The sequence below is a fragment of the Solea senegalensis genome, linkage group LG10 (genome assembly GCF_019176455.1).
Source record: "Solea senegalensis isolate Sse05_10M linkage group LG10, IFAPA_SoseM_1, whole genome shotgun sequence".
Lineage (NCBI taxonomy): Eukaryota > Metazoa > Chordata > Actinopteri > Pleuronectiformes > Soleidae > Solea > Solea senegalensis.
The window spans coordinates 3,779,579-3,805,752 of record NC_058030.1 but is presented as its reverse complement, the minus strand read 5'-3'; the positions used below and the strand labels follow the sequence as shown (position 1 = coordinate 3,805,752).

At 39.5% G+C, this 26,174-nt stretch overlaps 1 protein-coding gene and 1 long non-coding RNA gene across 4 annotated transcripts; one reads left to right on the top strand and one right to left on the bottom strand.

Annotated features, from left to right (window-relative positions):
- The first annotated feature begins 7,897 nt into the window (after positions 1-7,897).
- LOC122776155 (probable E3 ubiquitin-protein ligase HERC3) lies at positions 7,898-19,755 on the top strand. 3 transcript variants are annotated; one of them, XM_044036548.1, is made up of 23 exons: positions 7,899-8,176; positions 8,257-8,377; positions 9,212-9,288; positions 10,564-10,785; positions 11,345-11,436; positions 11,661-11,791; positions 11,908-12,035; positions 12,989-13,065; positions 13,150-13,256; positions 13,701-13,760; positions 14,000-14,105; positions 14,267-14,462; positions 14,654-14,802; positions 15,173-15,289; positions 15,654-15,752; positions 15,912-16,079; positions 16,166-16,306; positions 16,445-16,611; positions 16,701-16,767; positions 16,842-16,912; positions 17,394-17,577; positions 17,690-17,792; positions 18,645-19,755. In XM_044036548.1, the coding sequence occupies exons 1-23, from the start codon at positions 7,954-7,956 to the stop codon at positions 18,884-18,886; spliced, it is 3,048 nt and encodes a 1,015-aa protein (XP_043892483.1). In that variant the 5' UTR covers positions 7,899-7,953; the 3' UTR covers positions 18,887-19,755. The 3 variants fall into 3 exon arrangements, with proteins under 3 accessions (XP_043892484.1, XP_043892483.1, XP_043892482.1); XM_044036547.1 differs by having other exon boundaries at positions 13,138-13,256; XM_044036549.1 differs by lacking the exon at positions 16,701-16,767 and having other exon boundaries at positions 7,898-8,176; positions 13,138-13,256; positions 16,826-16,912.
- On the bottom strand, positions 16,287-26,139 carry LOC122776157. The gene is made up of 2 exons (XR_006361173.1): positions 25,980-26,139; positions 16,287-16,884 (listed from the first exon to the last, which is right to left on the bottom strand). It is a non-coding gene; the product is annotated as an uncharacterized LOC122776157 (long non-coding RNA).
- Positions 26,140-26,174: the final 35 nt, after the last annotated feature.

The window sequence follows — 26,174 nt, the reverse complement described above, 5'->3', positions numbered from 1 at the left end:
ACACCTGAGACAATCAGGACACCGAGGGGAGGGGGGAGCGAGGCACACCGGAGAAAACAGAGCTAACCTCTTTATAGGGACATCTGGGACATCTAGGACATCTTCTTATGTGTGGTTGAGTCAAAGTTACGATTCATTTTATATCACATTTTTGGTCGTGATATAAAGTAGCAATAATTGTGCAGAAGTCACAATACAGATTGTTTTTATTTGATTTTTTTTGGTCATAAAAACGAGCCAAGCGAACTTTGAACTGTGATTTCCAAATGTCACAAATTCAATCCGATTTTGAATACGTATATTATATAGTTGGTGAAAATATATATTGTTTTCTATAATAATAATAGATTTTATTTGTATTGCACTTTACATTCGAACAACAAATCTCAAAGTGCAACATTGTAACCACAAGATAATGAAAGAAATAATTAGCTGTATGCTAATTCTTTTTTAAAAGCATCCTCCGACGGGGAGCGGCAGCTTCGAAAGCTCTGTCCCCCATGGTCTTGAGCCGTGTCCTGGGTGTGAGGTTGTGCTGAAATTCTCCGGATGATAACGATGGAGGGGAAATGTATTATTTTTGTGTGTGAATACTCGCTCTTGTGGAAACGTCTGCAAAGCACCCAAAACTTTTTTAGAAGACTGACTGTGATCTGCAACGGGAAGATTTCAACTTCAAGCACCAAGATGGAACTGCAGATTATCCAGATTCCAGAAGGATAAAGGAAACAAGGACAGATTGTTCCTTTGAAACTGTGATTACAGACTTCTAGATCTGATCGGGAGCTTCAAAACACCTCTTAGTGTACAGGCCTGTCAGAACTTACTGGGAGTCGATATGGTAGCCAAAAAAACGGTTCCATTTTTCGGTATCCTTCCCTTGGGGTACCGGAGTAAAATGGTATGATACAGGTGGAGCCCGTAACCTGTTTTTAAAGTAGGGGATTCATATTTACTGTCTTTTCCTTTCCTTGTGTGGAAGCTGCTGCGTTTCTAAGTACCTTAAAGATGAACTAACCCCCTGGATGAATAAATAAGAAAACAGTCAACACTAAAGTATAGGTGTTTCTTGTATTTTGCCAGTATGAGGACACATGCACTGGTAAAACAAAGATTTCTCTTTCTTTTGTTTAAGATGAATCACCTGTGCGGCTTGATTCCTTGCCCAGTAAAGCAAACATTAGGGATGGGAGACCAACATTAATGAGAACAAGCTTTTATAAACAGTCGGTGTCCCATCAGTTATTTTAGTTAAGGTGAATCTGAAAAGAAGAGGGGAAAAACCAAAGGGTTATTTCTCTCTTAAAATCTGAGCTTTGAAACCTCTCATCGAATTACGTCCTCTGCCATTAGTCAGAGAGAAGAAAAGCTCATTTTTGAAGGTAACTAAACAGTTTTTAGTCTTGTTTCTGAGCCAGATTCATGCACGCTGGTTGTTAGTGCTTTATGTAGTGGTTGAATCACCTCATTTAGCCCCTGATAGTGCTATTCATCCATGGTCATCAGTAATGACAGCATGACAGCATGTATTTCAGCGGTACGCAAGCCTTGAAATGATAAAATGTTTGGGTTGTGCCGTTTTAACACCGTCTGCTTGTTCCTGGAAACTCGGCAGCGTGTTTGAACTGCATGGACAGTCATTCAGTCGCGCACCCAAACAATGTGAGAAAAATTGATATGGATTTTCATCGGCGTGGATCAGTGGATGGCAGAGCTGTGGAAATCGTGTCTCCCAAAAAAAAAACGCTGTTTATGTACTTTTGTGTGTCAGTGATGTTTGAGACAAATGTAATTACTGCCGTGTTGCAGTGCAGACAGGTGGTCTCGACACGGGGGTTTGTGTTGACGTTTGGAAAGGGAAACAGACGCTCACGTCGAGACAGAGTGTGCTCAGATTTAGGCAACAGAAGCGCTTTGGTAAATACTGTCCATGTAAACAGATCTGCCTTTCTCGGTTTTATATTTTAGGGTTGTTTCAGTTGATCTTAACATCTAGATTATATGTTAATTTGTTTGTCTCGCCATGTTGGCAGGAAAAGCTCCAATTTTAAGTCAAAGTTCACCGTGCACTTTAGATCCACTGAGATTGAACATAATGTCACAGAACTGAATATGCCTCAACTTTATAATGTTCCCCAGTGTTTGGAGTATGAGACCAGCCGGAGCGGGCGTTATTCCAGAGCTGCAGTTTTCCAACATCTTCAACTTTCTGATAAACCGTCCTTCACCTACTCCACAGAACGCTTAGACATCTAAATAAAAGCGTGGTCGTCAGTCCATCACAGGGCCAAGTAGAGTGTCCAAATTGCCAGATCTGCGTGTTTTTTGGACTGTGGAACCTGGAGAAAACCTGGACACAGTGAGAACACGCAAACTCCATGCAGAAAGGCCCGTAGAGCAGCTTCTGCAGCAGAACAATCAGGGCTTTCTGGAACATCGCCTTTGCGATGACAAGGTGGAAATGTCACAGGAGGATCAACAGTTCAGCACATGCACTGTGCGAGAACCTCTACACGCCATGCTGATGGTCATTATGTCACTGGACTTCCAAAGGAGACGGCGGTTTTCACATGCCCAACAACCGCGTGTTGCTGCACAAAGAGCTCCCGCGCTGAAGAGGGAAATTCAAAAGGAATCCCAGTCTTCTGTCAACAGCGCATTGATTTCATGAGGGATATGATTGTAAAGGGTTATCCCAGGAAACCCGCTTAACTGACAAGACGGCTATGGCACGATCCACATCATGGCGTCTATCACCACTCTAAAGCAAAAGATACGAGCGTTCTTCGACTGCGATACTAGGCAGACCAAGAACCAGCTCCCAGTGACAGTTCGGGAGGCGGACACCCTCTCTGTATTTAAAGTTAGAATTCAAACCTTCCTTTTTGATAAAGCTTATAGTTAGTGCATCTCTTAGTTGATGCTTAGGCTGGGTATGAAAATGATTTTATTACATGTCATTTACCTTGTTCTTTCTCTCCCTAGTTTATATCTTTCCTTCCTGTCCTCATCTGGCAGGCTGCAGGATCCAGATCCAGTTTCAAGGTTATTCTTATTATCACTAGCATTCGCATTATTGTCATCATTATTATGCTATAATTAAAGTTGATATACTATAAACGTGTCATAACTGACTCAGAAATGTTCCGTCCATCCATGCATCCATATTCTACCGCTTATACGAGGTCAGGTTGCAGGGATAGCAGCTTGAGCAGAGAAGCCCAGACTTCCCTCTCCCCGGCCACTTCGTCCACCTCTTCCGGGGGAATCCAGAGGTGTTCCCAGGCCAGCCAAGAGACGAGTGAGTTTGTTATCAGCAGTGGTTAAACGTTGCTTTTAAGCTGAAAAAACACTTACCATCCTCCACCATCGCCTCCAACAACGACGTGGCCGATTCGAAGCCACCCTCTCTCCCTCGGTTTGCAGTCCGGTGCCCGTAAATGCCATCCATCTGGTCAAACCACCTCCAAATCTTGCAGTTCGACCCACTCCTGCCGTTCTTTGCTATGTTCTTTCATTGCCCAGTAGTCGCTCTTAAGCCTTTTTAGTTTCTCCTGACACAGCTGTAGTGTGCACTGGTAGTTGTGAGCAGCCATTAACTGTGAGATCTCCTTTCATTCCGGGTGGCTCCATCCGTCTCTCTTAAAAATGGCGGGTTTGATTCCTGGATCCTGTATCGTACGTTCTACGGTCTGACGACGTCACACATAGTACCTACTCGGTTGGAACCACCCCAGAGCAGGTACTAAAAAAAGTACCAGGCCTCCCTCTTTCACATTCTCTCCCCCACCTCTCCTCTGTCCCCATTTTTCCTTTCACCACAACCTGTCGAGGCAGATGGCCGCACATCTTTGAGTCAGGTTCTGTCAGAGATTTCTTCTCATGGTCTTAACTGTTGGGTTTCTCTTTTCTCTACAATATTGTAAAGGTTTTTACCTTACTATGCAGACGACCTTGAGATAATGTATGTTGTGATTTGGTGCTGTACAAATAAAATTGAACCATTCAGTTGATAACCTGCACCCTAATCTAATACTATGGTAATAAACCATACAGAAAGGTCCCGGTTGAACCAGAATATGAATCTGTATGAAAAGTTGGCGTACAGTGGTCAATAACCTCTCTAAAAAAACATTTCTGCTGTTTATTTTTCACTCTGTGCACAAACTTGTCTCCGTTTCAGCAGGGTAATGGCCAATGAAACGGTGAAAGATTCTGATTGAAGTGAAAAGAGTGTTTTCCCCTTTGATTCTCTTCTGCTTGAAAAACACATAAGGAGCAAACAAAAGTATCAGCAGTGATTTATTGTTGTTTGAATACACAGCGCTCGTCGAATCATTTATAACAGCGCGCTTGTATGTTTGTTTAAGGTTCTGACTGAGCTAATGATCTGGAACAAGTGTATGAAGCGTCCACACTTCAAGGGTGAAGGTCAAGGAGGAGAAAACTTACTGCTGTGGGTGACAAAAAGTTATATATACACGTGCAGAAACTAATCTAAACTTGCAAATGTTGCCAAGCTCTGCAGCGACAGAATACGGATAAACGCTGGATTGTGATGGATATGGACGATATAACTGAACTGGACGAGGAGGCGTGGCTTGGTCAAGCCAGGTGTAACTAATCCTGGTAAGAGAGCGTTCACAACCCCGAGGTCGATCCCAAATTCACTGATGCAGAAAAGGAGAAGACGTGTGTCGCCAAGCGAGCAACAGATTAAGATGGAAGAGGGGAAACACTCAAAGAATAAAGAAGGTGATACAGACATTTTTAATAAGATCGGAGAAAAAGCATGGCAGATAAACGTGGACCATAAATATGTGGCCCAATATAAATACTTACAGTTTATTTACTGTTTTTATACTGTTCTCTACTGTGAACTGACATCTGTCAGAATTTCATTGTAACAGAAACACAGATGACATGATGGGCTGGAACAATTACTTGATTATTAATCGTCTACTATTTTTATAACCGTTTATAACCAGTTTGAGAGTTGTTGTTTTTTGTAAATATTGCTCCATATAACATCATTAATCGAATAATCTTGGTTTGAGGACAAAACAAGACATTTGAGAATGTCATCCTTTACATACGGTGGCCCTGGAGTGCCAAACACTACATCATTAAGAAACATTAGCAAAACACAGACAAGACTTTGGCACTTTCTTAATGTTTTAGTGTTTTGTTAATGTTATCGTGTTTGGCACTCCAGGGCCACCGTATTTCCAGGTTTGAAAAACACCGAGCATTACTTGCACCATGAAGTACTTGATTAATCGGGAAAACAAACGTTGCTGTAGCTGTGAATTCGTCAGAAAAAGGAAGCTCGGGGAAAATCGGACACAATCCGAAAAAATAACAGTCAACGGGCAAATGTGAATGCTGCATTGATTGGACAAAATACTTCCAAATATGCGCTGAAGTATAATGCGAGGAAGAGGATGATGTTGTTAGAACAAATTGTCCTATTGAATAGTAACAATATTTTCTCAGGTGGTATAAAAAGTTGGACTCTTTGACCTTCAGCTGGTAACCTCTCTCGAACTTGTGCTTTGCTGGCTACCTGGCTCATTGTCCAATAATTAGCATGGTAGCTGTGGAGTGACATTATTTACTCATGGGAAATTAGCCACAAAGCAGATTAATTTGTTGTGCTACAGTTGAAAAACAACATTCAAATGAGTCAAAGTAAATCCACCTCTGTTGTTTCTAATCCATCCATGAACAGACCATGACACTGTACAGCAGACGTGTAACTCCAGCAAAAAGTAATTGGTCAAATGACACTTGAACTTTTTAAATGGAAACAAAAGAGCACAATAAAGTTTTTATAGTCTGGATTTCTTTCTTTCTTTCTTTTTTTGTTGTTGTTGTTTTGTTTTTTTCCTGGCTGACAACCATGCATGCAGACTGTCAAACAAAGAGACTGACAGATAAATAAACTAAGCTGGTGCGCACAAGGAAGACACAACACGCAAGGACGGGAATAAACATAAGGTAAAAATAAAAATAAAGTCACTGAGGAAGTATACTAAAATACACAAAATCCTAAAATCCTGATACTTCAATACTGCAGTCAGAGGAAATAAACCTAAAAGGTGTTCTGTCTTCAGGCAAAGTTATGAATATTTAACATCCCTTCAAGTTCCGATGAGTCACTGCATATATATATATATATATATATATATATATATATATATATATATATATATATATATATATATACATATATATATATACTACAATGTAATGTAATGTTTACACCAAAACACATTAGTCAAATATTATGACCCTCTAGGCCACCGTAAGTAGGAATGGAAACCGAGAGTTAATACATGACATGTGAACAACATGATGAAACGAAATTGCGCCGTCACTGTTTGTGTTCTGTGTGAGTCAGAGAAATGAAAATGAAAGTAAAACTATGCGATATGATATATATACATATATACATATACACACGCACACACACACATAACTAGAAAGAGGGAAGGAAATGTGTTTAAATTATCTTCATCTTAATTAAATTGCTTCCTTATCTTAACGTCTGAAACATGAAATTGTGGAAGCAACCAGAGAATAAATAATCACATTATTTAAATATATATGTATATATGTATATATATATATATATATATATATATATATATATATATATATATATATATATATATATATGTATACATGTATAAATAAATATATACATACATATATATATCGAGAGAGAGTACATTAATAAAAATAATACATACATATACATTAATAATAATAAATACATTTATTTTTCTACATCATGTCTCTGCACCTCGATGCAATGTCAACAAAATACAAGTCTCTGCCTCCATCTTGTGGTGTATCTGTGTTATGATCAGTAACTGTGCACATGTTATCAGATCATCAGGTTTTAATGTGTAATAATTATTCCTTTTTTTTCCTTCATGATAATAATCTATGTAAGCTTTACTGAAACCATCCAATGGCTCTTTTAAATTTAACATATACACACACACATATATATATACATATATATATATATGTATATATACATATATACATATATATACACATACATATATACACATACACATATATATATATATATATATAAATATATACATACATATATATACACATACATATATATATACATATATACACATACATATATATAAATAAATATATACATACATATATACACATACATATATATAATGAAGTGAATAAATGACTGCTTTATTGTGTATACTTTAGTACAACTTTACTTTTTCATTCAGAGCAGGATGGAGGGGAATGTTTTCAGATGAGTTTTGTTTTATTATGATAACAGAGAGACGGATTCGTGGTTCGCATAGTTTTACTTTCATTTTCATTTCTCTGACTCACACAGAACACAAACAGTGACGGCGCAGTTTCGTTTCATCACGTTGTTCACATGTCATGTATTAACTCTCGGTTTCCATTCCTACTTACGGTGGCCTAGAGGGTCATAATATTTGACTAATGTGTTTTGGTGTAAACATTACATTACATTGTTGAAATTAAGCGTTTTTAATAAAAAATAATGTTTTTTAGAATAGTTTGTGAATTTGTGCTGTTTCCCTGAAATATTGGACTGTTGTATACAGTTTTTTGACAAGGTTATGAATGTTTATAGTATCTTATGCAGACTTTTTTTTGTGAAATTGTGCCGTTTTTTGGCAAATGACACGTGTCCAAATAGTCTTATACTAATAATCGTCTTGAAATTTGTCTTAAAAAAATATTGACTGTTTTGTGAAAATGTGCTGTTTTTCTTACTTCATTCAATGTTTGTTGTTTTCTCTGCGTCCGCGTCGTCATGTTGTGACTGTGTCTAGTTTAAGTTTCGTTTCTGGAGAACAGCTGACGATATAAAGCCGGTGCACGCAGCGCGTCGTCACGGACACAGACAGACACTCGGACGGAGGCAGCATGTTCTCGTGGGGAGAACACAGTGGGACCGGGTTTCGGCTCCAGGACTCCCACGTCGTCCACACGGCAGCAGAGGCTGAAGTTCACTCGTTAAACCTCGGTTATCACGTCAGTGATTTGTCCGCGGGCCGCGGTGTTCTCGCGTTTGTCAAAACCAACGGGAACGCCTTCATCATCCGCACCAACGAGGGTAAAGATGGAAAAAGAGTCCGAGGGAAACAGAGTAAGCGTCACTTGTTGTTTTTACTCCCTGAATAACGTGATAACTTAATAAAACGTGTGTTGTTGTTGTTGTTCTTCCAGAGTGTGTCAAGTGTAAAGAGCACATCGAGGCTGTGAGTTGTTGTGATGATGTGGTCGTGCTGTTGTCAAAGGGAGGCTCTGTTTACTGTGTGGACACAACTGTGCCCCCCTTCACCCCCAGGTACTACTACTCTATTATTACCGTTATTAACAGTTATGTGACAGGTAATAGCATTCTGGTTGTTACAAAGAGTGACATGTTAAAGTTTGACTTCAGGATGTCAGACAGGGGCGTAACTACTAAGTGATTTCTTCAACTTCAAGTGCCACCACTTGTAGTTCCACCCCATTGTGTAATTGTGACCCAACCCTCTCCATAATCTGACAACACTTATCTGTTTTTATACCTTTACTTTGCTGACTTCCTGTGTAGGTATGTGTCATTCTGACAACTTTAAAGTTCCGCCCACTTTTGGCACTTTCCCACTATACCAGGTGTCCAAACTTTTAGATTACATACTGTGAAGATTTCCAGGGGCCCAATGGTTCCTTTAGACCTTTTTTTAAACAGTAACTGTTAAAAAGTGTTTTATTATAATAATGATAACAATAACAATAATAATGATCATTTTATTTTGATTGTCAAAATTATAATTTCTAAAAGGCAATGTAACCAAATCTAAACCATGCAGGAGTGAAAAAGTTCCACCTGCACATTTGGAGTTAGATGTCATTAGAGCAGATGAAGGACATACAAAAACAAAATTTGATTTTGATTTATTAAAATTATATTTTGACTTTTACAAAATCCTGACACATGCATTAATCTCCAACATTTACCAAGAGAGAATGTCAAAAATCTCAATATTTAACAGCGGAGTCCTGCGTATGTTTGTCGTTTGTGTCGCGTATAAAACAACGTCACGTCAGTTTCATGATGATGAGAATATTTGCTGCTTCTCCCAGACGCTTTGTAAATTCTAACAGCATTTTTTCCTGTTTCCTTGCCTCTCAGGAAGCCAGACGTTCTGAACAACATTCCCGTTTCTCAGGTTGCCTGTGGAAGTGGGCATTCACTTGTCCTGACCAAAGGTAGCTCGCTGTGTGTGCTACATACAGAACATTTGCTTTAAACATGGACCTCTTTACGTTTATTTACTCCCAATACGTATGTTAGAAAGTAGAAATTAAAATCGCACTGACCTTGCTGGCTCGTACCTCGAGATCCTCAAGAAGTGTTGAGTGTTTGGGCCTCGAGGCTCCGGAACAAACGGAGATCTAGATTTGAGCACTATGAAACAAAAGTGTCCCAATAGCAAAAAGACCCAAACACATGTCAGATAGTTAAACAGTATTTTGATAAAACAAAAAACAAAAAGAGTCAAAAACAATGCAAAGCCGCAGGAGGAGGTAACTGTACAATACAAACGGAGAAATACCTGGAGATGATGATAAGGCTATTGACCAGAATGTAGCACAGAGACTCAATACACCAGGGAGGCAGGGATAATGAAATACAGGTGGAGCTCATTACACAGGTGAATCACGTCAACAATCACAGAGGAGGGAAAACAAGACGCAAAGTAAAACTAAACAAGGCACACACACGAGGAATAACTGCAAAATAAAACAGGAAACTGAAAAAAACAGGAAGCAAAGAAGTGTACTACTAATGAGATTTTGAACATTTTCAAGGGTTGAATTCAGAGGAAAATAGCTCAACCAACCTCATTTTCAAATATTCTGTGCTAGAAATTCCAAGTCTTTTAAAAATCTAAATCAGGTGAGACAGATTTGCTTCTACCTACTGCAGAGCCACAGAGTGTCTAGTCTGGGCTGTAGAGTAAAAGAAAAAGCTACAGGTTCCCACAGGTCCTTGAAATCCTTGAAAGTTTGTGAATTAAAAAAAATTTCTTTGAAAGTTTTGGAAGATTGCCCTAAATAGACGTGGGCATATATCTACCTACTGGACGCTAAGCTGTGTCAGCACATTCAGTCCTTGAATTTGAGGGAACCGGTCCTGGAAATTCTTTGAAAAGTCCTTGACTATGATGTCAACCAAGGTGTGGGAACCCTGGCGAATATTACACAGGGGGTGGGCACTATGAGCTTAAAATTATTATTACCACGGTATCCCATCATGATATCGCAATAAAAATATTTGGGACGATAGATTTTTCACTGAATTTCAAAATAAAAGCGTACAGTCATGACGCCGTTCTAACTTGATATTAATTGTCAGACCACATGGTGTCGATTATAGGACAACATGTGTCCTTTGAGACCTCCGACCTACAGAAGCAATGATGTCAAAGCCTGTCATGCTATTTGAGAGAGACACTATCACAGAGTTGATTTCCCCCACAGATGGTCAGGTGTACACGTGGGGTCAGGACTCCAGGGGTCAGCTGGGTCTGGGGAAGAGGAAGCCCGGCGCAAACTCACCCCAGCAGCTCAAGTCTCTGTCTGCGATGCCGCTGGTTCGCGTCGCTGCAGGGGGAGAGCAGAGTTTTGCCCTCTCTGTCTCTGGAGGCGTGTTTGGCTGGGGCAGAAACGACCGCGGACAGCTCGGACTGGGAGACACAGCAGGTGCTGTATATCTGTACATGTGTCCGTCTGTATCCAACCTCAGTACTTTCTTAGTATTCAACTTCCTCTGTATGACCTAATACCAAAAATGAATAAATAGAAATAAATAAGAGAGCAAAACGTTGTTCAATGTTCGACTGCAGGAAAAAAGTCCAAGGAATTTGGGAATTTTAGCTTGAAATATCCAAAACCTTTACAGTAAAGATGTCTAATTTACAGTTTTGTAGTAGTCATAGATGTTACCTAGTCAGTCTTGTCTAAAACGTGTGGAAATCTGTTTATATTACATCTCAAAGTTCATAAAATTGCCATCAATTATCTATTGGATCTACAGTACATGCCAAAGTAAAACTGCAGGGGACATGAATTTTAACTATAACTTATATTACATTACATTACATTACATGTCATTTAGCAGACGCTTTTATCCAAAGCGACTTACAAAAGTGCATTTAAACATTTGGGTACATATAAGAGCTAGAAGTAAGTAAGAGCTTATATTATATTATATTATTATAGATATTATACCCATATGTGTTTTTTTTTTCCTTTTCTGTAGACAGACACAAGCCAACTGCTGTGAAATGTCTGAACATGAAGAAAAGTGTTCAGATCTGCTGTGGGAAGGATCACACTGCCACTGTGACAAAGGTTATTTAAAAATGTGTCTATATACATAAAAAACAAAACAAAAACATGAAATTGCTGAGCAGATTCATCCTTAGTTTTTGCCAAGTGATAAACACCAGCCAAGCAAAGAAGTAATGACTTGATTTAAACTCTAGGGATTATGATCTTCAAAAGTCTCTATTTTAAACAAAAATGGAATTATACATTACTAACTTTACACTGTCGTTGTCACGTTGCTTCCTCAGGACGGTGCCGTGTTTACATTTGGCTCGGGTCAGTACGGGCAGCTCGGGCACAACTCGCTCCGCGACGAACTCCGTCCTCGTCTTGTTGCAGAGCTCTTGGGGGCAAAGGTCACCAAGATTGCATGTGGAATGTACGGTATCCCTTTTTTTTTTGAATGAGTCTTTTTTGGGCTCGAAATGACCTAGAAAATGGCCTGAATATCACTTGAAAGAGATGTGGAACCTGTTGTGCGTTGTATTTTTCCAGGCATCACACGTTAGTGTTGACAGACTCTGACAAGGTCTACTCCTTTGGGTGCGGAGAGCAAGGGCAACTGGGACGAGGAGGCACGGAGGGTCACCCGTCGGTGCCGCTGCCTGTTCAATTGCCACAAGGTATTAACATTTCGGGTATAAATATACCGTATTTTCCGCACTATAAGGCGCACCGGATTATAAGGCGCACCTTCAATGAATGGCCTATTTTAAAACTTTGTCCATATATAAGGCGCACTGCATTATAAGGCGCATAGAATAGACGCTACAGTAGAGGCTGGGGTTACGTTATGCATTCATTAGATGGAGCTGCGCTAAAGGGAATGTCAACAAAACAGTCAGATAGGTCAGTCAAACTTTATTTATAGATTACAAACCAGCGTTCTGACAACTCCGTTTACTCCCAACATGAATAAACAGCTGTTTTATGTGATGTGGTATTTCGTTTATCTTTTAACAACAGCAGGGTATAACATGTAGTGCAACATTTATATCACATAGTGGAGGGGAACTTTTCCTGGATTCAATAAACACGTAAAAAACAGTCTGATACTGTTACGGTAAATCAAACGTTAGTGCTATCACAATATAGTAACACTCGAAATAGTGCAAAGCAATAACAATATATAAATAACTCAACGTTGCTCAAACGTTAATGTCACACAACACAACACACAAAATAAACATGTAAAGCTCACTTTATCAAGTTATTCCTCATCCGCGAATCCCTCAAATTCTTCTTCTTCAGTGTCCGAATTAAACAGTTGGGCGAATACGGGATCCAACATGCCCGGCTCCGTCTCGTCCGGATTATACGGCGCACTGTCGGCTTTTGAGAAAATTTGAGGTTTTTAGGTGCGCCTTATAGTGCGGAAAATACGGTAAGTAAATCACAGGGATACAGTTAAAACTGATGTGAGTGAAATTCAGATTCCGAGTCATGTTGTGGGTTATTTATTTCGTCTTTTATAGAGCATTATGTTTTGGAAATAATGACAGGACAAATGTGTTGTTGCCGACACCGGTAGATATCTTACTAATTATTAATTTGTGTTAAATACTTATAATTTCAGGCAGCTGTGACGGTCCCAACATTAGAAACATCTACGCCGGAGGAAACTGCTCCTTTGCGACCTGCACGTCTGATGAGGTACAAGCATGTGTATAATTATTGCACGTCATGACGGATGGACGATGAACGTGGCCGTGAACTCAAATCAAGTTCCCTTTGCAGGAGTCGAACACTGACGCCGTCGGAAATGTCTCACTGTTCTGTCTCGAAGACGTGATTGACAAATGGACGTCCACATGTGATCCAAAGTCGTGGAAAAAGGTCAAACTGTAAGTATTTTGGAAATGTTCAAGTTCAATGTTCAAATGTTTTCAGTGTTTCAGCAAAAAAAATTAATCTTTTACCCTCAAGTTTTTATGATATACAAGTCCACTTCTCATTTTTACTTATTCTTTTTATCATTTAATTGTTTTTACTTTTTACTTTTTCTTGTCTGATTGCAACAGGTCTTTGATTTATGTCTTCATGGGAGAGGTTTTCATATAAGCCCTCACAGGTTTCATACCTTTCCTTTGCACGTCTATCTCCTTCTGCACTTTGATGTACCTCTGCACTCTCACCCTCTATCAGTCCACTGTTCCTATCTAGTGGAGTTCTTTCCAAGACTATCATCTATGTAGCGTAGTCCTCTTTTGTGTGTGTGTCTACTAAATGCTTTAACGTAAATGTAAAGCATTGAACACTGTTTTCTTAAAATGATGAAATCTTCACAGGGAAATCCACAGGGCGTTTTCCTCTGCAGCGTGTGCCAATCAAAGCTTCCTTGAGAAAAGGTAAACACCATCAGTAGCTGGCAGGTTGTTAAATACTTTTAAACTCCTCTCATCAGCTGAGAAGAGACAGATGTGATAATATCGTATTGTGATAGTATCGAATGAGCGCACTCCAAGTGACCTTTATTCATCTTTAAAGGCGTCGTTAGCAGTATCTGAGATGTTTTTGCATCATCTTTGTGTAACCTTGACCTTGACCTTTTTCTTTGTTGCTGCTGTGGTTGTTGTTGCCTTCACAGCAAAGACAAACACTTCCAGACCTCAACAAAGTATCACGGCTTGAACTTGTCACTCGCAAGACACACTTTCAGGAAACTGGTGAAGACGGAGAATGTTTTGGCAGAGGTGCGTATCTGATCATAAAGTATATCCAGTCTGGAAGAAGGTGTTACTGTGAAAATGGCTCCATCTAATTACACCTTTAGAAATATTGGAACAGTCAATCTTAACATCCCTTCCTCGAACTCCAGCTGCTCTGCACATACACTTGGTTTTTGATTGAACAGGTAGAAGCCGCAGTCCTGCACTTGCTTCTTTCCTCTCACGAGCCGCCAGTGGGAGTGGAAGGTCTGAGGATCTTCCTGCTTCTCAGCGAGCTTCTGTTTAGGATCCAGAAACACAAAGGGCGACAGAGCACGAAGCTCACAGAGGCGGTCGCTGCCGCTGTGCTCGGCTTACCTGCCGAAAGCCTTCAGGTCATAGGTACTGTGACCTCTCCACATGTGACTTAAGCATGATATTATATTGTTATTGGATTTTTTTTGTAATATTTGCATTGGTCCTTGGTCTTAAAAACACGGGATGGTGCAGACTCAATTTCAGATGGGACGTTTGTCTTTAATTATTAAATTTTCACTGGGATTGTTTCCAAATCTCCGTGTCTTCCTCCTCAGGAAACTGGTGGAACTCACTGTCGGCCTCCACCATGTCCAAATATGTTATGGTTTGGAAAAAAGCTCTCTCGGTCATCCTGTCGTCTAAGCCAGTTCCCCGCAACTCTGGAGTCCAAAATCTGCTGCTCGTCCTCCAGTGTATGTACAACGTAAGTATGCATTGTTAGGGCCCGAGCCATGAATGGCAGGGGCAGAAACGGCCCCTGGCACGAATTTGTGCAAGCAACCTATTGTTATCCTTCAGATTATTACTATATCCATGGCTTTGCGGTCATTTTTGAGGGGGTCAAACATAAGATATTGGCATAGTTCCCGGACCTGTGTGTCGCCCAAGGGCCTTATAGCGGCCCCTAAGGTGAAAACGGAGGCAAAATTGAGTTCCACCGAATTTCCCGAAACTTGTTGGTAAGATGTTATAGACAATGAAGAACCAAAAATGTGCCAATTCCTAGTTAATTCTATTTTCTGTGGATGTCACACTCACTCTTTATACTAAAGCTTTTTCACTTTGCTGAACAGGCCAACAGCAGGACGGCAGAATCCCACAGGATACCGTCAAGCGACTTTTGCCTGGTGGTCGATGTCAATTTTCTTCGAGAGGATCTGGAACATTGGCTTATACAGTCGATGTACAAGGTACAAAAAAATGATTATTTTTTTAGTAGAGCTGCAACTAACGATTATCTTTCATAATCACTTAACCTGTCAGAAAGCTTGTTTAAATTATTGGAAGAAAAAAAAAATTTTTAATACTTTACAAACTACTTGACTATTAATTTAGTAATGGATTAAAGGGCGGTTTCATAAATTTATTAACCATTTGGTCAAATGAAGAATAAGCTTAAAATAATTTTGATGCTGCTGTGTTTGTTTAATATATTATATTTATTTTATATATATCATGTATATGTTTGGGTGAAGTGGCCCTTTAATAATCAAATAATCATTGCAGCCCTAATTTTGAGTATGACGAATGACATGTATGCTTTTTTCCATACAGAATGCAAATGCCAAGCCACTTATCCTTTGTAGCTTTCCATTCATGATGGATCTGCAGTCAAAGAAACAAGTTTTTGACATGTATACTAATACCACCAAGGTAAGAAAAGCTTATATCAAGGCATGTCTATGTAATTCTCTTTTATCAGTGAGTGTCATTGTATTATAATAATAATAACAATAATAATGATATTTATATAATGCATCAGTTGTGATAGTAGATATTGTGGGGGAAAAAATCTGTTCACTCTCATTGCAGAAGATGACAATGGGGGACTTCTGGTGGAATATGTTCATTGAATGTGGACCTGAAAATTTGCCTCCTGACCTGTTCTTTAACCTGAACCTGAGACGAGACACAATTTTAGAGGACACTTTTGAAGAACTGTCTGCTGCTCCTCACAGTGACTACAGAAAATGGCTTGCAGTAAATAAGATTGCAATAACTTGGCTGGAAGAATGACGTTCAGCTTCTCTGTGATGAGTTAAAAACACATTTCTTCTCTCTTTTAGGTCCATTTTGATGGAAACTCTGCACATAGCAATGTCTACAAGAAAGACTTCTTTTATGACGTCTTTCATGAGATGGTGTCAGCTGAGTCGGAGATGTTCATTTTCAATGACGCCAAAACACTGGCATGGTTCCCCTCCAGGGTAAGACTTTTTATTCACTTTAATTTGTGGCGCCTTTCCAGTTCACTTGCATTTTCATTGTAAATTCAAGGCTTTACAGTATTCAGTCACATATTTAGGAATTAATACAGTGGATTATGATTTTAATTGTCTCACCAGCCAACACAAGACCATCACAGGTACTTCCTGTTTGGCGTTCTTTGTGGATTGGCTTTGTACAACCGGTGCATCATTTACTTGCCCTTCCCGATGGCTTTGTTCAAGAAGCTGCTCGGCGTGAAGCCCTCAATGGAGGACATGATGGAATTCTGTCCCTTTGTTGGAAAGTGAGTGGAATCCCATGAAGATTTACTGTACTACATTGTGTAACCTTGACAACGCTTGAATGTCACTGTTGCTTTTGCTGTGTTTCAAGGAGTCTGCTGTCCATCCTGGAAGAGTACGCGGATCTGGACTTTACAAGCCTAGAAATGGATTTTTTAGTAGGTGTATTACATGATCAATAATGTGATCTATTTATCCTCTTGCTCTCTTATTCAGCCGTCTTTCATCACAGATCACCTGGGATGGGACAGATGTTGACCTTGACCCGGGAAATCCTGAAAAACCAGTGACAAGTCAAACAAAGTAAGGGGCTGTGAAAGCATTTAGTCTTTTTCACACAATACAGTGCAGATATGTCATGATTTGACAAACTGGGTTGTCAAACTTGTTTAGTGCCCTCCTCACGTGTAAATGTGTTGTAGATTTCACTACCTTACTAACTTTAAGACTTATGATTGTAACTTAGTTGGTGGGGTGAGATAAACTTAAAAACACCTTCAGCTTTAGATCTGAGATGAAAAATCAGATAAATCCTTCAGGTTGGTCATACTTTAAGCAACGAAAAATATACTTTGATTTCTTTTGTTATTTATAACTTGGAAGCATGTAAAAAGAAAAACATAGGACCCACAATTGATCCTTGAGGTACACCACATGTTGTATAGTGAAAAGATTGTCAAGGGAGATTTGAATTGGACTTGTTTCGTGTGAAATAACATGAGACAGCAGAAAGTGACACTTGTGTGCAGCTATATGTCAAATTAACACCAAGTTTGCCAAACAGAAAGGAGTTTGTGGACGCCTATGTCAACCACGCCTTCAACACCTCAGTGAAAAGTGTGTTTACGGAGTTCAAGCAAGGCTTCTTCGAAGTGTGTGGCCAGGAAATGGTGAAGCTGTTCCAGCCAAAGGAGCTACAGGAAGTGCTGGTGGGCAGAGACTTTCATGCCTGGGAAAGACTGAAACAGGTGCATTCAAAACAAGAGCCCCTAATTTTCTCAAGTGCAACCACAAATAGTTAATCGCATGGTCAATAGTCTGAAAAATGACTAACAGATGTCTTTTTTGTGCTACAATTAGGACACAATATATGAGGGCGAGTACCATGTTAGTCACCCCACCATACAGATGTTTTGGGATGTCTTTGAAGAGCTGACTGAGGATCAGAAGATAAGCTTCCTATGTGAGTGTTGTTCCTTATTTTAACACATGAAACAAACTGAATTTAATTTCAGTTAAATGTGTATCACTAGTGTAATCAACTGTATAATGTATATTAACTTATATGTAGCTATTTATGCACAGAATAAAGGGATATTTATGTCAGTTACCAGCAGTCAGTACGTTTACATGCTTAGTCTGACTAAGACAGGCACCTTGCCAAGTCAGAGTATACATGTGGAGGAAAAAGAGATGAGTCCGCCTCCGAAGGTGGCACTCTATCTCTCTTTAAGCTAGTGCGTATTGAATCAGTTTCCTGTTGATCTTTACGTTGCAGAAAAACAAACATCAAATGGTGAGATGGATCTATATGTTTTGAACCTGCTCTACATGTTAATCGTGCTAAAACTTGATGGAGCATGGCCCTTGTGGGTGCTGTGTTGTCTAAAGAAAGACAGAGCCGCTCTCTATATGTCGTCTCCTTCTACTTCGGGGTCAAAGACCACGGAGGAAATGTTGGTGTATGAGCAGTCCAACTCCAGTTCGACTAAGTGTACATGCATGCAGGAGTAATCAGACTATGAATCACATTATCCAGGTATGTTAGTCCGACTAAGACAAGCTTGATTTTACTCAGACTAACGTGTTTATGTGACGAAAAAAACTGTTATTGTTGTACAGAATAAGTTGTCATTTAAAATCAAGCTGTAAAGTAGATGGCGGATGCCTAAAATCAATCAAATGTAGTTAGCTGTAAGAGCTCCCTGTCTGAACAGTCTGAACTTAGTAGAGAGCAGTGCAAGCATTTATGCTAAGGATGATGATAAAATGAAAATGGAGAAGCTGACTGATTATCACTTTTTCCTTTGACAAGGGTTCGTGACAGGTTTTGATAGGGTTCCTATTCATGGGATGGCAAAAATCCAGATGAAAATTCGGGTAAAACAAGAGTGGAACCTCCCCTACGACCAAGACAAGAACCTCCCTGACGACCAGTACTACCCTGAGTCATACACATGTCACACTATGCTGGACCTTCCCTTGTACTCAACAAGGGAGATTATGCAAACCAAGCTGATAGAGGCCCTGAGCAATAAACGTAAAAACTACAAGTGATGGTGGAAGACTGTGCCCAAACCTATTCCCAGTATCTGCATTGCAAAGACGACTTAACGCCCATCCATTATCTACCGCTCTATCCTCCACGTCGATGCCAGTCCCAGCTGACATGAGGCGAAAAGGTCGCCAATCCATCACAGGACCAACATACAGAGGCAAACAACCATTCAATCTCACACGTGCAGTCAATTTACAGGACTGTGGGAGGAAACCCACGAGAACCCAGGTATTTTTGTGGACAATGCAACAGTGCTAGCTACCACACCACCGTGTGACCCACGGTTTAACAAGGTGACAACCATTGATAAGAGGACTTCTGTGTTGGCAAACATGCATTAAAATGTCTTGTGTACATATGTAAGAAAAATACTGCTATAAATTTTGTGTGAACCTTAAAAAGAAAATGCTCATGCTCATTTATATTATTTATTTTTTTCCCAGGGGAACTTCTCAGGAAATAATATCATGTTTTCTTGGCAAATCTTCTTAAATTGTTGCAAGAGCTCTTATAAAAATGTATATAAATCACAACTTTATACATGTTATCATAATGTGCAAGCATTGGCCGTCAAAAAAGCTTCACTGAACCAATTAAAAGCTGCGTTAATATGTGTTTACTGTCTGAACTACACATCTGAAGAAGTTGCACTTGATATTGTACACTTTTCATTAAATGTCATTAAAATTGAATCATTACATTTTCATTAACATTCCATTTTCTACAACAACAACAAAAATCACTGGAAAATAAAATTTGCATTAACCACATCACTGTTAAAGACAACAGTGGTGACACTGTGGGCTTTGTTATTGGAACAGGGGAATTTCCCTGGATTAAAGAAATTAAAAAGTGTTATGAAGAGAAAGTGGCATTTTTGTTGTCCTTATGTACGATACTAATATGTGTGGTAGTACCTGAAACGAGAGCTATCAACAATGAGTACAAATGAAATGGGTGTAAATCCTGAAAAGCAACTTTTTAGTCTAAACAAGGAATGAAATCAGATTCAGGCTGCTTACAACACCATTTATCTGGCTTATACTGCCCTCTAGTGGCCAAACAAAGTGACTATGGCATTTGGTCATCCCTAAAGCAATAAACCAGACATGATTATAACAAGCTGATTAAAATAGCAACTATGAACATATACCATTGACTACACACACTGAATAAAAGTTAAATTAATAAACTAATAAATAACTAATAAACACCATGAATTGTAATAGACGTCTTGCACTATTTACCCCAGCTCTTGTGTCGAAGAACTTTGAACTGGATTGAAGAATGTTGGGAATTACAAAGAATTCCTATGAAGAACTATGAAGTGTGTTCAAGAGCTTTGAACTGCTATGAAGAACGTTCGAACTTTGAACCTTTGAAGAACTTTGAGCTTTAAACTGTGGTGTAAAGAAACTATTAGGAGCAGACGTTGGCAAAGGAAAGAGAGGAAAGTTGATTTTGGCGGCAGTAAGGCAAAGAAGAACACTTCAGAGCTGTGATATGGAGCAGAGCGGAGGTCGTCTGGAGCAGGAACTGATCTGCTGTCCGATCTGTCTCGATTCACTCACAAATCCTGTGACTATTCCCTGTGGACACAGCTTCTGTATGAAGTGTATTAAAACCAACTGGGATGTACAAGAAGACAACAGTAGCTGCAGCTGCCCTCAGTGTAGACGGACCTTTATACCGAGGCCCAATCTGGTGAAAAACGTCATGTTTGCAGCTTTGGTGGAGAAGCTGAAGAGGACCGGACTACAACCCGCTCCTGCCGATAACTGCTACGCTGGACCTGGGGATGTGACCTGTGATGTCTGCACAAGGAGGAAAATGAAAGCCTTTAAAACGTGTTTGCTTTGTTTGGTGTCGTACTGTGAGAAACACCTCCGGCCTCATCATGAATCGCCTCCATTAAAAAAACACACGCTGTTGGACGTCCAGGAGACGTTCTGCCGCACGGCTCAGCACATGGACTCAAAGGGAAAGAGCGCCCAGCAGAGTCGCCAGGACAGAGAGGTGAAAGATGTGACGCCGAGGCAAGGAAGTTTTGTTTATCAAGTACATTTCATACACCAACAGATAAAAGACACACAGACGGAGTGAAAAATAATTAAATGGTTTAAAACAGGACACACTCACTGATGTTGTTTTACCGCCCTGTCAGATACAGAACAAACATGAGTCCAAGTCTATCGTGGAGAGACGAGCTCCCTAAACACCTGAAGCTTCAGCAGCTGATGGACCGAAACAAAAAACAGGTACAAACAGCCATGTTGTTACAGCATGGGTGGAGAATAAGAACTTTTGTAAAACATTATAAAACATAGGTAAACCTAACATGTTTTCTTTTTACTATAGTTGCAGAGACTGAAAGAAAAACGTGAAAAGGTGTCGGCACTGGAGAGCCAGATCAAGGCAATTCAAAATGAATTAAAGGGACTGGCCTCTGAAGTCAAACAGTGAGTATCATCATTGCTATCAAACAAAATCAGAAGAAGAAGAGTTGCTATTATGGTCTGTATTTATATAGAGCTTTTCTTTTCTTGATGAGCTGCTTTACACTATAGTTTTCACCCATTCACATGCTGCAACGTGGGGTTAAGTGTCTTGCTCAAGGACCCTCCTCACTCTTTTAAAACTTGTACTTCTAAAACTGAAGAACATTTTATATCAGTACAAAAAATGTCATATACTTTTAGACTTTTGCTTAAGTAATATGATAAAACGTGACTTCTACCAAAATCGTTTTCTGGTAAGTATCCCTTCAAGGTACTTCATGTCCAGTACAGGACAGGTGATTAGTAGTAGTAGTATTATTGTGTAAAGTTACAGAAAATTAAACATAAACCCAACATTTCTACAAACCTCTCCCTTCTCCAAACTACACATGGCACATTCCCTCAGGCACCTGGTTTGGTTGTTGATTACAACTAAGAGCTTAGCCATGAGAGTTGTCTGTAAGAGTTGTCTGTTGTCTTTGTGTTTAACTGAAAAAACGCTTATTTTGCAGATTGGGGAAGGAGTTGGAAAAGACGGAGTGCGAGAGCAGAGACAAAAGGTCCCCTCAAGAAGTCAACATAAAACACTTAGGAATTAAAATTAAAATAGAAAAATTAGAAGAAAGGTTAAAAGAGTCTGCCCTTTCTCCTGGGACATTGATGCAGGAAAGTGAACAGGTAAAAACACACTAACTTTGGCTGTTGATGTTATTTTTCATTAAGCATGCCGCGTGCGTGTGTAATAATTTTGGATTTTTCATTTGTTTTAGTTTTTATTTAGTTTTGACCTTTTGTTTTTAGTGCTTTTAGTTTTATTTAGTTTTAAGAGCGTGTTTGCTTGTTTTTATTGATTTGTTTAATCAATTTATTTTGTAAATGCTTAGTTTTTATCGGTTTTATCAGAATTTGACGTACTACTTGTTGCAGTTTTGGTTTAGTCCAATTTTCTCCCTCACTCTTTCAGTGAAGGCTCAGGCATAAAAACAGATTTTCTGTTCATTTGGATGATTGTGTGTCCTCCACAGCTCCTCTCTCCTGTGGGGTGCCACAAGGCTCAATCCTCAGGCCCCCTCTTATTCTCACTTTATTTACTCCCATTATAGGAAACATCATGAGGAAGCACAAACATGTCATTTCACATGTTCGAACTTCAAATGTAGTAATAAAGATAATAGGTAGATAACGAATCTCCAGTCTGCTAAAATGGTGTTATTGTCAATGTAAAGGAAGTGCTGTGTTTGTGTGACAGACACTGGGAGCAGCACAGAGGCCAAGGGGGCCTCAGTTCAGACCAAGCCAAATTGTACAACAGACCCAGGTAAATGCAAAGTACCTAGGTTTGCATATCACATACATAATATATATAATCTTAATTTTTATTGTTAATAGGAATTAGGGCTGTCACTTTAGAAATAATGAATCTCCAGTCTGCGTTGTGTTATTGTCAATGTTAAGGGTGGAGTGGCTCAGTGGTTAAGACCGGTACCCTGTGTGCGAAAGACCTCATGGTCGCAAGTTCGATTCCACCCCTGGCTGATTGTACTCGATTCCATTGTAAGTCGCTTTGGATAAAAGCGTCTGCTAAAATGACATGTAATGTAATGTAATGTAATGTGTGTTGTGTTTGTGTGACAGACACTGGGAGCAGTGCAGAGGCCACAGCGGATTTGGATGAACATAGGCCTCCAATATTCTTGTCAGACCCAGGTAAATGCTCGCACAAACTGGTTTGCATGTCACACAGTCGACAATTGTGAGTAGAATCACAACAGGTTTAGCTGTTTTAGTTCTGTGACTGTGTCAGCACAAAGTCTGCTTTTCCAATCACTAATTCCTAACTTTATGATTGATTGAGGCTTGATTGACTGTTAAAGAAACACAGCTCATTGTGTGACCTCTTTTGTTTCTTTCTTCCCGTGCTGCTGAGGAGCAATCACAACAGCAGTACCAGCAGAACAAGTAGTTTTTGGGATGTAATCAGATGTGTCCAACTGTTGGATTTTGGTGGTTTCCAGTGTCTGGAACACCCAGTAGCATTGAGTGCCCACAAATATACACATCAAAAGCCCTTTCTACAGACACATTCACATGCTAGCCCTTCAGATTAACATTTCCAAAGCCACCACTACCTCTTTACCTGCCCCACCCACTGCCCTCACACCTTCTGATTCACACAAACCTCCTCCAGACAGGCACTACTGATATTATACAGTACATCCATTGTCCCATTCAAAATCTCCCCCGCACAATCTCATTGACTGTTACCCTCCCTAAAGAAAACAACCAGCAAAGAATTGCTCGTTGTTCAAATCCGATCCCTCACACCCACAGATGCTCCCAGGCAGCTGAAACCATGGGTATCAAGAATGCAATGGTGTGTTTCCACCGGCTTGCGAGTATAACTTTTCAGGTGCTACTGGTGCGAGGACCGTCGAAGCGCAATTGCGTACCAGTCCGCCGAATAAACAGATCAGTTGCCAACCAGCTTCCTCTGACTCCTGCTTGAATCTGGATCTAGTTTACTTGAAGAAGTTCTTGTCAATTCCATCAGCTCTCAAATGGCCAATAAAGCATAAACAGTGGTGAAGTTGTACAGCTAAAGAAACACAAGCCAAAATCTCTCCAAGAAACTGTAATAAAAAAAAGGGGCAACTCTAGTTGCATTCCATCGATCTGGTACAATGTCTAGAAGTTTTAAATATTGTGTTGATCTCGAAATTGATTGTTGTAGGCTTCAACAAGCAGCGAGACACCTGGCCGTAGCAGGAGCAGAAGATAAATGGAAAGACACACACGCGTAAGTGATCTATTGGTCTATTATTTCATTATTACATAATGAATGTCATTTTTACAGTTTTTAAAACAAAATAAAATAAATGGTGTTTTTGTCAATACAAGGCTGCTTTATCATGTTGAATAAAAATTATAGTGGTAAAAGCATTAGTTGACTAAATTGACTTTTTTCTCTTCACAAAGAATAAATCTTAACTTTTGACTGTGCATTCATTTGCCAGAACAAAGCTCAACAATATCAAACTGCATTCGAACTGAAATACTAAAGAAAGAGTTTGATTTTGTCGAAGGATTGAATGTATGTATTGAATGTAACAGCCTTCAATGTCCAATAATGATACTTTTACCTGTGGCTTGTTTGTCTACAGTTTGGTTTTTGTTGTACTTAGGTTTCAGTGAAGAGCTAACTACTCTTATCTTATCTAATAAACTGTTCCTATATTGGAGAATGAGACTTTTCTTTAGATTTGATTTAACTTTCCCTTTTTTTCCAGGAAACATGAAGAACCTGCAGGGCTTGTTCTTGTTGGAGTACCTGGAAAGGTTCTGTTTTGGTTTAACGTTATATTTAATGTTCTATTTTTTGTCATTTATTCTATTAAATGTTCTTGTTCTGATAGTAAACTTTGAATGTTAAGCCTGTGTGTTGTAATAGCCTTCTTTCCAGCCACAAGGAGAATCCAGAGCAGGTATTTTTGTCCCTTACATGCACAGTTTCTTCCACATATTCAAGATATAAAACTAGGAATCATATAGTTTGTCACTTAGTGAATACTCTTCCACAAAGGCTGAACATAATATGTGTGTGTGTGTGTGGTTTGGTTCATTGTCTACAGCCTGAATGTTCATCCCTCAGCTGTTTCCACCAGCTCGCCTCGGCACGGATAAATTGTGTTTCCACTAGCGTAGTACTAGACCAGGAGTCTCAAACTCGCGGCCTGCCAGTCGATGTTACTTTGAAATGATTAAATTCAACATTTAATTATATATAAGCCTGTCAAGTGTTTTAATTACAACTGTCTACATGTATATTTTGATTTTGTGTATTAATTCTGTTTTATTATTGTTTTATTATTGCTTCCGCACTTGCTTGCAATATGAGCAACAGAGGCTTGTTAGAATTTGTTAGAATTTAGAATAACTTTTTTTATAATTGACCCTGACATGACAGAGGCTGTGAATGGGGTGAGGTCTGTCATCTCTGATAGCCTTGATTCTGTCTGTTTGTTATTTACAGGTTCATGTCATAAATTTTGTGTGAACTATATCAAAACAAAAACTTTTACTTTGAAATGCTGTGCGATGTCATCCTAAGTACTTGTAATTACAACATCATGGATTATCAAGCTATCATTTGAATTTCTAATCACTAAACCATTCGTTTTTCTGAATTGTTGGACTTTTTTCATTTGGCCCAGCCCCTCCTGACCAGACAAGAAGTTCACTGACCCCATTTTGAGTTTGAGGCCCCTGTACTAGACACAAGAATCAAGCCGAACAATGCCGAACTGTAGGTTAAAAAGACTTAACAATACTAAAAACGTGGGTTAATCAACAATAACCAGGGAAATGTCTAAAATTTCAATATTTAACAAAAGAGTCAGGTGTGAGTCTAAACCTGCTGCTGTATTTCAGTCTGTGCTCCGGTCATGGACGAAGTACTTAACAAATAGTTTTAATTAACTGATTCTAAATGATTCAGTTAAACTGAAAACAACTGCTTTACAAGTCACGCTGCCGTGCACTGATGACTCCGCCCACGTTGAGTAGGTACTATTTGTGTAGTGGAAAGCCAACCTACCGTGGCGTGGCGTGGCGTGGCGAGTCGACACGAGCTGGGACCATAGTGGGAAAAGGCTGTAAATGTGGTTCTTTTCTTCAATTCAGTGACTGTATTGTAGTTTGGTGTGTCGTCCACATATCGTGACACTGCTCACTGACTTCGAGGACTTATTTCCGGGTTGCGCGACCCATAGAGCATGCGCAGTAGAGTTAC